At 47.3% G+C, this 13,851-nt stretch overlaps 1 protein-coding gene across 1 annotated transcript in view; it reads left to right on the top strand.

Annotated features, from left to right (window-relative positions):
* The window catches only part of msi2b (musashi RNA-binding protein 2b), a 187,931-nt gene that overhangs the window by 119,368 nt on the left and 54,712 nt on the right, over positions 1 to 13,851 (top strand). Inside the window, exon 8 of the mRNA XM_062473699.1 lies at positions 7,723 to 7,805. Within this exon, the coding sequence (XP_062329683.1) occupies positions 7,723 to 7,805 (83 nt within the window). The remainder of the gene's footprint in view (positions 1 to 7,722; positions 7,806 to 13,851) is intronic.

The raw sequence follows: 13,851 nt of genomic DNA, 5'->3' as shown, positions 1-13,851 counted from the left end.
TGAATGTGCACTTCTGAGTGTGTGTGTGTTTGCCTCTCTGTGTGTGTGGGCGCGTGCGTTATGTTGTTATTATGAGCAGAGAGCTGTCACAATGCATTGCGCTCAAAGCCCTGGCCCATATGGTGTTCCATTACTTTGCCTGTCAGATCGGAGCCGAGGAGAGAGACTGACGCAATCACACATTAATACAGATAGTTAGAGAAAAGAATGAGATAAATGTTTCGGGAGCATGTGGAAGCAAATAGATGGCTCAATTGTTTAGGGGGGATTGGGAAGCTGCTTTGTTTCCATGGTGTACATCTTACTTAGGACCGGGCATGCATTCATACTGAGATATATGGCCTTTATTTATTTATCATTTTTTCCTCTTTAAATGTACCATATTGTGGATGTCAGCCACTTTATTATCCAGGTTGTCGGCTGCCATGCATTTGCTGGATTCCAAAATTTGATTGGAAGAACATGGGATTTCTTAGCCCTGCAAGTCTGACTTGGGTCGACACTGATGAGGAATAGAGTATGGGGTCTTGACATGCGATCACAGTGTCAATTATACTGATCAAATATTTGAATATTTGTGTTCATCTTACCTCTGGTGTTAGCCCCCTTACAGACTGTTCCCAGGCTCGTGTTGTGCTTGATAAACCAAACAGAGTGCAGGTCAAAAGTGTTTGGCAGGAGTTGAATCATGTTTTATTCATGTGCAAACACGAGCAACCTGTGAGGATGAATTACTGTGGGCTGAAGCCTCGTAAACAAGAAACTGTCCTGACTGTCGCTTCATTTATTCATTCATACATTCATTCACTCATGCATTCATTCATCAGTTTGTTTGTACATTCACTCCTTCATTCATTCCTTCATTTATACATAGTATTTAAAGAAGGTCAAATGTTTTGAGGGAACACCCCTGTCCTTAACTTGGTATCTTCCAGTGTTGTCTCCCCCTGTGTTAGTCAAAGACCGGGGGCTAAATCTGCATACTTTGCTCTCCGGGTTCATCCATTTGACTTAATGAAAGGAGCCTAGCAGGCTGATCATTACCGATTTTGGAGCAATGATTTGTTTTTTCAGCTTTCAGTGTTCGGAGTCTTGTGTAGCAGCCACTCCACTCCCACTGTATGGTTTTTGGGGTGTTCATTGCTGACATTAATTTTGGAGAGACAGTCTTGAGCACGCAAATATGTGACCTTAATGTTCCCTAAAACAAATGTTTCTGCAAGCTAACTGTGTGCCCTCCGTGTCTCTTCATTGCAAGTGGGGTGCTTTGGAAGGGGGGGAGGAGTGTGGGCTGGGGTGGGGTGGGGAGAATATGCTCAATATCAGTGACATACACATGCTATAATTACAACAAAAACGCCATCACTACTTCTGCCTCTATATACAACATACATATGCACTATGCTATTCAACAAGTGTGGCCATATGTTGCTCAATAGGTGTCAGTCAGTCTATCACTATGTAGCACAGCAACTCACACGTTTGGACATTTGGATATTTGTTTGTTTTCTTTCTGAGAGACCCTCCGCCTCACACACTCATTGAAGACGTTTTTTCCCTCTCCCCTCCGTCACTTTCCGCTGGGTTTTCCCTCTCCTCCCGTCACTCAGCTAAACGTATTTCACCTCAGTCATTATAATGTAGCGCAATGGCTGCTGCTCCAATCGATTCCTCTGTCCACTCTCATTTACTTTACAAGGGATCCCGATACCAAGGAGCTTACCCGGTTTCTTCCTTTTTTCCCCCACTCTTTCCCCTCTTCTCCTTTTTGATTAAGAGGATGTGTAAATAAGGCCACAAGCTCCCAACGATGCCAATCTATTATTTATCGATGGTGTTGGGGGGGCCTGGCTTCACAGTGTGTCTGGTGGCCTCCTCCGAGGAGTGACAATACTTTTGTGTGGCGTTTTCTCTCTCTCTCTCTCTCTCTCTCTCTCTCTCTCTCTCTCTCTCTCTCTCTCTCTCTCTCTCTCTCTCTTGTCATCTGCTGTTCCTCGTTAGCCGAGCGAATGCAGAGAGCAAGTGAGAAAGATAAAGTGGGTGAGAGAGAGGGAGAGGGAGAGAAGGAGAGAGAGGGAGAGAAGGAGAAGTAAAGGGAGAGGCACAGTAAAAAATGAGGCCCATTGACAGGTTTTCTAGTGGCACTTGCCTCAGGTTATTAATGGATGGGAAAGTGGGTCCATTTATCAGCAAGAGGAGAAATTAATTGACAACGGCTTTGATTTTATTTTGTCTACCGTTGTCTGCACCTGTCACCATATTTATTTTCTTTTTCTTTTTTTCCCCACTGTCAACCTTTTTTTTCTCATTTTCTTTTTTCATGAGAGTTCCCTCCTCCGGATTGCTGTTTGGTTACTTGGTTACTGGTTGGTTACCATATAAAGTGCTGACTTGTCCCTCACACGAAGACAACTTTTTTTATTGGCTCTCTTTCAAGGGTTCCAACCTGTTGAGCCAATAAGATTCGTAAGGATGTCAAAAGGACTGCCCATTCTGTGATCTAGACCAATCGTTGTCAGTCTTATTATAGCAAACTAGAAGCCTTGCCCAATCAGGTCAATGTTTACTATATTACCTTTTACCTTGAACTGAATAGACACGGTTTCATGCCACAAGTCACACTCATGCAGGTTAGAAAACACACAACGTTGCATGGTGAACATGTACACACACACACGGTGTGGCAAGCCTGTCTGAGCTCCCCCCTGGCTCTCACACACTGATGGAGTGGGGAAATTGGATGCCATTTGTGACGGCGCTGTCATACTTCCTGCCTGTATGCAAATGAATTCTCACACTTGGGAGTAAATTGAATGGGGGGTTTTGGAGGAAGAGGAGAGAAGGGAGAGAAGGGGAGAGACAGAAAGAGAGAGAGAACATGCTAATAGAGAAAAACAAACCAGAATGTACCTCCAATGTTTTCTGTCAACTTTGAGTGACTGAAGCCTACCATTTTTGTGTTCGCTCATACATTTTTGGTATTCCAACTGAATGTGTTATTTATAAATTTAAGTTCGGTACAGCATGAAATATTGTGTTATATAGATATCTATGTTATTTTGTGAATAGGGTATGTCATTTGTATTCAACACCAGTTCCCCTTTAAGAGATTTGTGTGCCATATTTGCCTGGAGGAGAAATGCAATACTCTTATTTTGCGCGCTTATCTTTTTATTGCAACATGAATCAATACCCTGAGACATCGTTATTATCATTAGTGTGTCTAGCTTCCTTGGGTATTTGTGCGAGAGTGTGCGTGTCTTTGCAAGCGCACAAATGTGTGTGTGTGTGTGTGTGTGTGCGTGCGTATGCATCGAACCATCAGTGCATAGGCTCCAAGCAAAATCAGGGTGCAGACCTCGAAGCAGAATGCCTCCTCTCATTTCGCTTAGTGATTAATTCACTTTTCTGAGCTTTATTTGCTGTGTCTCTTCCGGAGTGGGTGGCCAGCCGCACCAATAACAGGATTTAGTCACGTAGCGATTCTCTTTAAACACATCAAACCTCCCGCAAGCAGGCCAGGCAGGGGTCCCAAACGCAAAGGTCAGTTGAAGACTCATTGATTTAGCATTTAAATTTTATTTGCGGCTCCCTCCCAGCCCCAGCTCTGATGGGGGTCGCTATTAAGGAGTTTGGGGGCCCTGTTCGGTTGCGGACTCTTTGTTTTGCGCGAGGCTGAGAATGTCTGGGGGCGCCCGCAGGGACCGTGGCTCGCCGCCACCTCCGCCAAGCGCTAATAAGTGTGAGATTCAGCCCAGACGCCTCCAGCAATGGTCACTAACACTTATTACCGCGCCTTAGATTGAGAAATCCATGTGTTGTCATTGAGGTGGAGGAAAAATGGTGGCGGGGGAAAGAAAAAAAAGAGAGAAAGTTTAAGAAATAGAGTTGTCTGGAGGAACAAGAGTGTGGCGTTGGCGGCGGGCGGAGGTGAGCGGGGGGGAGTCGGAAACGCACCAAGGCAGACAGCTCCTGCAGTCGGCCTCTGAAGGCGGTAGGAAGAGAGGCTGTAGTTCTTTTGTTTGGTTCACCGCCAGGACTATTGTGGGACGCATGTACAGCAGCATTGCTTGGCGGCAGCAGGAAATAGCCTGTTCGGGGTGGTTAGGCCGCTAAATGGTGGAGGTAATGTTGCGAGGCGCCGAGAGACGCCGCCGTCACGCAGCCCCCTCCTCTCGCGGAGAGCAGGAAGCGCCGCTCTCTTCCTCTTTCCTCTCAACCCTCTCTCTCTCTCTCTCTCCCCCCCCTAGCCTTCTTCCACCCCTCCTCCCCCTCCTGACTTTGGAAGGGCCTTGGCGAGAACGCTCCACGTGCAGGTGTCCGTCTTCATTAAGGGGAGGGGGGGGGGGGGCTGCGTTAGCCACAGCTGTTGTCGTTAAGCGGCTTCCACTCTGAGGAGTTGATCTGTCGTCTGTGTGCACGCCGCGGTGCTCAGAGCGGAGGGCTGGCCGTGCCAATAGTACCTCAAACTCTGACGAAGGCTGCCAAGCCAGATCATTACCTTACCCCTCACCCCTAACACCTGACCTCATGGAACACAAGACTGAGAGAGGAGGAGAGAAGGCGAAGGAGGTCGGGGGGTGTTCTTTAGGGGAAAGCTTGACATAGAATGAAAGAACCTGCAGCCATGTATCACTATAGATGGAGAGTAGAGGGAAAGGAAGGACAAATAATAGATATAAATCTGAGCCCATAGCCAGTTCCAGTATGTGTGCTAACACTGCCTCTAGAGGCCGGGAAGGGAAACTGCGGTCCACCTATTTTACAGGAATCAGACCATCAGAGGCAGAGTGGTAGATATTTATATTTATATAGAAGCATAGAAGCAGTGTGGATGATAGATATTTATATAAGGCAGAGTGGATGGTAGATATTTATATGGAGATATAGTGGATGGTAGATATTTATATTTATATAGAGATAGTGAATGGTAGATATTTTTCGGAGGCACAGGTGTGTCTACCCACCCCCCTTCTAGCTCCCTCTCGCGCTCTCTCTCTCTCTCTCTCTCTCTCTCTCTCTCTCTCTCTCTCTCTCTCTCTCTCCCTCTCGCTCTCTCTCTCTCTCTCTCTCTCTCTCTCTCTCTCTCTCTCTCTCTCTCTCTCTCTCTCTCTCTCTCTCTCTCTCTCTCTCCCTCTCTCGCTCTCTCGCTCTCTCTCTCTCTCTCTCTCTCTCTCTCTCTCTCTCTCTCTCTCTCTCTCTCTCTCTCTCTCTCTCTCTCTCTCTCTCTCTCTCTCTCCCTTTCTCCCCCTCTCTCTTGTCTCTAGCTTTCCACAACCCAGCATCAGGCTGGTTCTCAGGCCCTGCTGAGAAATTGCTCCTGACAGTTGATTTGTTGGATGTCAGAAGTGGTCGGTGTGGCACAGATAAGGGGGGTGTGAGGGTGGGGGAGGGGTAGAGAAAGAGGATTGAGGTAAGGAGATGGGATGATCTAGGGACTATCCTCTCTGTGGTTGAAAAGTGTTAGAGAGGGTTGTAGATAAACCTACTCTTTGTGGAATATCTACAGTACTTATGTTTGGTAGTATGGTGTTTAGGCTGTCTGCTCAAGTCTTTGAGCCGTTCATGTTTGTATTCTCCGTCAGACCTGGAAGAGTGTGAGAGGGGGCAGACTTTCCCAGTGAAGGTGTTCTTTTATTGGATAGCTGTCATTAATCAATGGATTGGTGTCATTGCAACACCAGAATTAAAAGCAGAAGGCCTTGTTAAGCCTCATCCTCGATGCAGCTGGTGTATATATAAAAGGTTTTCATGGCGTCTATGAACAGAGTCTGTGCTGCAGTCATTAACGGCTTACTGTGGGGGAACATGAGAGGACCTCAGAACACCGGGGGGGGGGAGCGATATGAATGACGGCCTGGCCCGACTGCGGATGGCAGTCGTGCGTTCTGATTAGTCGACGCCGCGGGCGACCTGGGCGCACACACACGTCGCAGCCCCCTCGGCGAATGAGAGGAGAGCACAATGAAACAAGCGGCCCCCGGGGCGGATGGAGAGCTTGCAGAGCGATCCGTCAAAATGAAAAGAGAAAAGAGAGGAGAGAGGAGAAATGATGACAGTGAGAAAACGGGGGAGGAAGTGGAGGGGATGGAGGATGTCAAGGGGGGAGGTAGAGCAAGAGAGGGAGAGAGAGAGAGAGAGGGTGGCTAGTGGACAAGATGATTGAGTGAGAAATGGAGGGCCGAGAGTGAAGAGAGAATGGAACTGATGTAGAGGGCATGGAGAAAGAGAGACAGAAGCAGGGAGGACAGGGACACATAGCAAGCAGCTGATTGGGGGTGGTGGTCGTGATGTCATCAATGTAAAGTAGATGGTGACATGGGGAAAAGGAGGAGGGATAATAAACGGGGGTTCCCCACAGGAAGTACTGGTGTAACGACAGACAGTACAGTAGGAGACAGGAAGTAATTCGGTTTGGGTGAGGGTGTGTGTATGTGCACAAGCACACATCCGCACATCTATGTGTATATATGGACCTACTTGTAATCAATTGCACTCTTTGCTGTGTGTGTGTGCTTGTGCAGATTCGGGGGGGGGGTCTCCCGGGTCACTGGGCTACTTTATCTTGGCCCCTCTTATCTGGCCCTCCCGTCTCCTTATCTGGTGTTATCTGCCGGCGTGTGGCGAAGGAGGGAGTGGGGTGGTGCAGAGGGGTGCCGGGGCTCTCCGGACGCCCCTGGCTCTCTGTCAAACCCTGTTGACCCTCTGACCCCTGGCAGCTTATCTCCCAGTCTCTTAAGAGCGTAAGCCTCGTCCCAGCCCAGCCCAGAGGGGGGCTCCCGAATTTCAGCTCCTCCTCCTCCTCTTCTCCATCCTCCTCCTGCTTTTCCTTTCTCCTCATTTTTCCTCCCCCTCCTCTTATAGAAAGGGTTAGGTTTTTGGGTTCGGGTTTAGGGGTTAGGAAAAACAGGATTTTGAATGGGACTGTATTGTCTGTCTCCACAAGAATAGCACACAAATTGTGTGTGTGGCTGTGTGCACGGATGGGCTATAGAAAGATAATGTCTGAACAGGTGTGGCCATGTGCCTGTGAAAGCATCGAGATGTTTTCACACATTCAAGAGAAGCGTGTTTGCAGTGATTGTCTGTTGATGGCTTAACGTGTCAGTACTGTAAGTGTCTGCATTCCAATGGGTTTTCCCCCCCACCGTACAGTTTAACCTGCAGATAATCAAGGCGAAAACTGGCTTGGCACATTATCATCACTGTTGCTTTATACCTTCTGCTTAGGTTTTGTGAGCTGTACCTAATGTGCTGTGTATTAATAATAGTGATGCTGTATAAAAGTAACATAAAGCCCAAATGTTTCGTTTTTTTTGTGAAATATCAGTGAAGGAACAGATAAGATCTATAATGAAATTTACACGCCTGGCAAAGGCCCATGAATTTTAGTTTAATGAGCTTTGAGGTGTTTTTGTTGCTCCCTTGTTTCCCCAAGGAGCGGAAAAAATATAGTTATTCCAATAAAAAGAGGTTTTTCATCTTTATTGTGAGCTTGCTTTGGTTGAAGCAGAACTAGAAAAGTATTCTTTCCTAGAACCGGGAATTTATTATTTACAACAACTATTATTATTTTCTTTTTTCACCTGCTTATAACACATCGTGTGAAAGTGCTTTTGTAAAAACTAACCAGTGTTCTTTTTTCTGTTCCCTTCTCTCGTCCTTCTCCTCCATCCCCCCTCCTTCCTGTTATTCTCTCGACTTTCTCCGTCATCTCCGCAGGCTTCGGCTTTGTGACTTTTGAGATGGAGGAAGTAGTGGAGAAGGTCTGCGAGATCCATTTTCACGAAATCAATAATAAAATGGTGAGTGGCGCTTGCCTTTGGAAATGGCCGGGGCCGACCGGATTAATATTACATTTTCTCTTTTAACACAGCGGTAACCAGGGTGGGTGCTGACATTGGTGGGTGGGGTCGCTGCCCACACAGCCCCACACACAGTCGCATACACACATGCACTCACACTCACAGTCACAAACAGGCGTACACATATACAGGCACACACACACAGGCACTCACAGGCAAACGGATGCACAAACAGGCACACGCACACACACACAAATAGGCACACACACATGTACACACAGCACAGCTACCCACACTCAGACACACGGCATGGTTTTAGGGATGCGATGGTCAGTGGTGTGCACTAGGCGCTCACCATGAAATTGTGTCTGTGAGCCCTAACTGGGAGAGAGGGCAGAACAGCCTGTCCCTAGCTTTGTCCCATGTCCCATTTCCACGCAAAACCACCCAGCAAATCAGGCTGGAACGGTCAACCATGTCTGACATCCTGCCATATTACCGGGGGGGAAACTATCAGTCTACATAGTCCGCAGCTTCACAGTTCACCAGTAAATCTGCTCAGTTGGCCTTTTTCATTGTTTTGTTTTTGTTTTAGATTTGATGGGGTTGTTTTCTTAAGTTGGAGGTATAGCCAATGTTCGAGGGAGGAAAACTGTGGCCTTGTTAGTCATAGCCCAGGACACAGAGGTCCAGTTGGGTCGAGTATAGAGGGCAGCCTGGGTGTAGCACTAGCCTGTTGGCTTGTGTGACTTTGGCCGCATTAGGCTCCTGATCTAGTTTGCCTTTCTTACTCCTTCACAGCTAAAACAATGACTCATCCAAGTCTACCCATGACCTTTATTTAGCTACTCCCCATAAGAGTGTAAAAGCTCTGGAGCGGAATGAAATCAAGAATATATACACCCCCTCATCCTTGTACTGAGTATGCCATTGGGTCAACCCTTTCCCTTGCGTGCACACACACCCTGATACACACAGAGCGTCTTAGCTATCGGGTGAAGTCACCAGCTAATTATCAGCCTCAAGACCTTAAAATATGTCTTAAATCCACCATTATCCAACGAAAAAATGAATTCGGGCAGAGAGGGGTGGCGTCAGACTTCCTTCCTGCCCAATGACTCACCATTATGATCGCTCATAGTCTACAGTCCTAGTCTAGCCTCACACACATGTGCATGCACACACACACTGACTCCCCCCAGACACACAGGGAAGTCATATTATGGGCTGCCCGCAGCGCCCATCTCCAGCCCTACAGTACAAGCTCGTCCCCGCGACTTCTCCTATTGATTTTCACATGATAGCGCATCACACACCCTTATTGGTCAGGGAGCAAGCGAGGTCCAGACGCGACTTCTTTAGTTTTTCCGTCGATCTTTCCCGGAAGATGAGCCCCCCCCCCACACACACACACACACACACTCACACCACGCTCATCGACTGCCCACATTAAATTGGGCTACAGGGGAATTGCATGCATCGTTAGCATCGCTGTGTGTGTTGGGTGCGGGGCAGGGGAAGGGAGGGGGGAGAAGGAGAGACAGAGGGATGGAAAACGAATGAGAAAGTGTGCGACTATTCTCTTTGGCCTCCAGTACCGCTCTCTGACACACATAAAGTGACAAGACGGGGCTCCTAGTAGTAGCAGAGAGGAAAAGAGGGGCTCACAGCTTAGAAGTAAACAGCCTTGGGGCAGGACCAGAGGAGGTGGAGCGGATGGGGTGTGTGTGTGTGTGGGGGGGGGGGGCATTCTGCATTCCTTCCACTTCTCTCCACCCTCCGCTAATTTCCGATGCCGTTTACTCATCTCCCTCTGCCAGCCACTTCAAAGGAGCTGCTGAGACATCGTTACGCACCAGCAGATTGCCGCCGTCCATATTTGATGACATCTGTTTGCAGCGTTGTCCCCGTGACATTGTAAACAGTCCCGGCTCAGATGCAAACATGGTGTCGGAAAATACTGGACCCTGGTTCGAGTATCATCCACTACAATAGAGCCCGATGGAAATGTCCAGAATTTAAAGTGCATTAAACTCTCCCCAGATTCTTCAATTCCACGTGTTGAACTGTGATATTAATGGAAGTGGCAAGCAGAGTCCTTTGCTCTCAGAAGACAAAGCAGAATGTTTCTTTTTTTTCTTAAGAGGGCTTTTGTATGCTACCATCTGAACGAACACAAAATGTGCCATCTGTTCCGTCAGAGAGAGAGAGAGAGAGAGAGAGAGAGAGAGAGAGAGAGAGAGAGAGAGAGAGAGAGAGAGAGATTAAGTGAATGAGAGAAAAATATATGAAGGGTGAGGAATGAACAATGTGAGATAGAGAGAGAGAGAACACGACAAGAGAGGTAACGTGACTAGAGCTAAAGATAGAAAAGCTAAGTGGCTGAAGCTAAAGAGAGTGAAGACCATGGCCATTCTCTGTCCTTCAGTTCTCCTGAGCTCTTCTGACGGCCTATTGGCATCTGGAGAGGCTTGTCCCTGAACAGATACCAGGCTGACACATAAACACAACCAACACACTACACCCTGCAAAGTTTGAAAGGGGATGGAGAGTCCTCAAGTAACAAGCGGTATTAGTAGTTATCAGAATTAGTTAGTATTAGTAGTGCAGATGACATGGGCCTGCAGGAAAGCTTCATTGATTCATCTGTTTGCCAAAGCAACAATGGCAGTTTAATAAGTTAGCCATCAATACAGTATACATATTGATATCAGGTTGCATCTAAAGAGTACCTAGAGTTAGCAGACTTCTTATTCTTGCTTTCCTGCAATAGAGACACAGCTAGATCCTAAGCTAATGCTAACCCACACAGATCCTACTGTGAAGCATTTAAAAGGGCAAACCAACCTCTGACCAAACATCCATTAGAGGAAAAACTCTCCCACTCACAAACAGAGACACACACACACACACACATACACACACACACACACACACATACACACACACACACACACACACACACACACAAACACACTACCGAGACGGGGAAGGTTTCTTGTCCAGGGTTGCTCAATATAGCTAGCTAAATATAGCACCTCCCTACTGCTCAGGAGAGGGTATTTATAGTCGGGGGCATCTCATAGACATGCAGCCAGAGTGGAGACCCACTCTGCAGACCCAGGATAAACCCTCCCTCTGGGACCATTCAGACCCTGGAGGAACACCCATAGGGTCCGCACACACACACACACACACACTAACATACACATATGCATGCAAGCTCACACAGGTCTTGTCTGTTTGGGTCAGTCTTAACCCAGGGTCCAGGCAAACTTCATAGTTCCTGCTCTGCTTTCTTCCACACTGTGTCTCCTTAGCCTGAAGGGTTTATGTAGTGTACAACAGCTCACCACACACAGGCCCTGGAGGTTGATGTCATGCTCATTGCATATCATGAGACATTTGCAGCTTGTATTTGATTTCAAGGACACACTGGCGTCAGTGTGCACTCAAACACACATTGCCCTTACCCCTCGTCTCCCAGTTCCTATCCTAACCCTCCCCACCCCCCTCACAGCCAGCAGAGAGATGTCCATTCTCATTTCCAGTCACAGGGACCACATCAGTCCCCCTTGCCTCTCCTTGTCTGCCCCCAGGCATTACCCCCGTCCACCACCCCACTCCCCCCCCCCGTCCCGTCCCGTCCACCCTAAAGCTAGCGAGCTAGCCCGCCGTGGCGCTGGGCCATTAGCATGTATGGTAAGTGCCGGGCATGTCAGCGGGCCAATTTCTTGTGTCTGTACCGCGGTGGGACTCTGGCTTGTGCAATATCATCAGCAGATAATCGACCGCTGTGAGGGGGGAAGTGGTGGCTCAAAGTGTTTGTGTGTGTGTGTGCTGTTGGGTGGAAAATCATACTTATTTTCCTCTCTCCTCAGACTGTTAATGCCACACACTCTCAGCTGACTCTAGGAACATGGGTGTGTGTGTTTGGGAGTTTGTTTTTGTGTGTATGTCTGAATGTGCATTGTAATGTGTATGTATGTAGTACACCAGGGTAAGACATATAACCTGACAGTGGTGATTGACCAATTGAATCCCGTTATGGTTCATCTCAAGTAGGTTATACCCCTATCTCTACGTATTGTACATGTACTCAGCTTCTTTACCCAGACACTACATGTGTGTTTGTGTGTGTATGATTGTGTGAGTGTGTGCACTCGTGCGACATATCATTAGTCTCTGTGTTTGATTACCATTTGTCTGTCACTTTCTTTAGAGTAGTTTAAGTAATGGAAGGGAATTGTGATATTTGAAAAGATTACTGTAATTCCATCGGTTGTCACAGAAAAGGCTATTGGCCAAGTGTTCTCAGTGACCACACATGTCAAAACAGACAGGATGGAGAGAGATGGTGTTAAAAATGAGACATTTTGAAGCGAGTCTGCCATGGAAAGAAACAGACAAAGGGAGAGAAACATCTAGAACAAAAGAGAGAGACAGAGAGGGAGAGAGAGCATGGAAGAGATGGAGAGGACAATTTTCTGTTTGTGATTGACCCGGCCAAAACAGGCAAACAGCGCTGGCAAATGGCGTCATAAAAGCAAACTTGGTTTTACTGCCTCCTAACAGTAGTTGATGTCCAACATAAAGCAAAAGAAAGCAATAATGTCACTGGAAGAGATTCAGGGCAAGAGATGAGAGGAAAGATGGAGCAGAAAAGGGGGAAAAAGTGTGTTGTTGCGGATCTTGGATGCACACTTTGTAACCTTAAGAGACCAACAAGAAAGCTTTGGCTGTAACCACAGGGTCTCATGAATAGCCGGACAACCTGACAAACAAACACACGAACACACACATGCACATGTTGGACACACTCAATCGCAGAAAATTGTTCACATGTTAGCGGACAATAAATCATTTTCGGAGCTTCTCACTTGCACGGCCGGAAGAGGGTTAAATCTGTGAAAGGTCACAGCTCATGTTTTAATGATTCTTCATTGCAGACTGTTCTCCTAGCTTAGTTAAAGTTGGCTGTTAAATAACACCATTATCGAAACCTCACAGGATATATATTCAGAACCATATACATCTTGGATGTATTGGATGCACACTTTGTAACCTTAAGAGACCAACAAGAAAGCTTTGGCTGGAACCACAGGGTCTCATGAATAGCCGGACAACCTGACAAACAAACACACGAACACACACATGCACATGTTGGACACACTCAATCGCAGAAAATTGTTTTACGTTCACTCTCGAGCACATGCTTCTTGAAAAGAGCAGAGGCAGGAACAAAATAGAGATGTAGTCTTTCAGAAGCATAAATGGAATCTGACGGGATTTCATTTCTCCCTCTCTCTCCCTCCTCCCCATCTCTCGCCCTTTCTCCCCTCCCTCTCTCTCTCTCTCTGTCCCCCCCTCTCCCTATCTCTCTCTCTGTCTATCTCACTTCCTCTCTTTCCCTCTCTCCCTCCTCTTTCTCTCTCTCTCTTTTTATCCTTCTCTTCCTCTCTGTCAGAGAAATATAGATTTTTATGTCAGGGGGAAATAGCTGTAAGTGTATCAGTAATGTACTGTACTGAGCCTCCACCTATGTCTCCCCTGCAATTTAATTCAAGTGGCCATGAATTATGCCTGGGTGTTAAAGCTCAGGGCTCTGGTGCCCCCGGGCAGGTCTCTCTTTTACTTTCGTCTTCCTCCCCTCCCCACGTCCCCCCTCTACCTCTAAAAAGCACAAATACAATCACACCAGGTTGGATTGCTGGCAATCTTTTCCCAATGGCGTGGTAGATAGGTGTGTGTGTATACATGTGTGTCTGTGAGTGTGTATACTGTGTGTATAGTGTGTGTGTGTGTGTGCATGTGAGTTGGTGTGTGTATGGGTGGGTCTGGGTGAGCAGGGGAGGGTCTGGGTGGTCAGGGGAGGGTCTGGCTGGGAAGGGCCATATATAATGACGTAGTGTTGCATATCAGGGGAAGATGAAGGCCCAGCTGTAAGCAGACGAGAGCCAGCTTGTTTGTGTCTCTCGTGTATGGACAGCCCCTTCTCATAGCCACAGTTAATTAACCTGGTTCTAGTCTCACAAACCTCTTAGGA

This window comes from Osmerus eperlanus, chromosome 11 (genome assembly GCF_963692335.1).
Source record: "Osmerus eperlanus chromosome 11, fOsmEpe2.1, whole genome shotgun sequence".
NCBI lineage: Eukaryota > Metazoa > Chordata > Actinopteri > Osmeriformes > Osmeridae > Osmerus > Osmerus eperlanus.
Note: the sequence above shows the minus strand (reverse complement) of the source record. Positions and strands in the feature narration are given on the sequence as shown.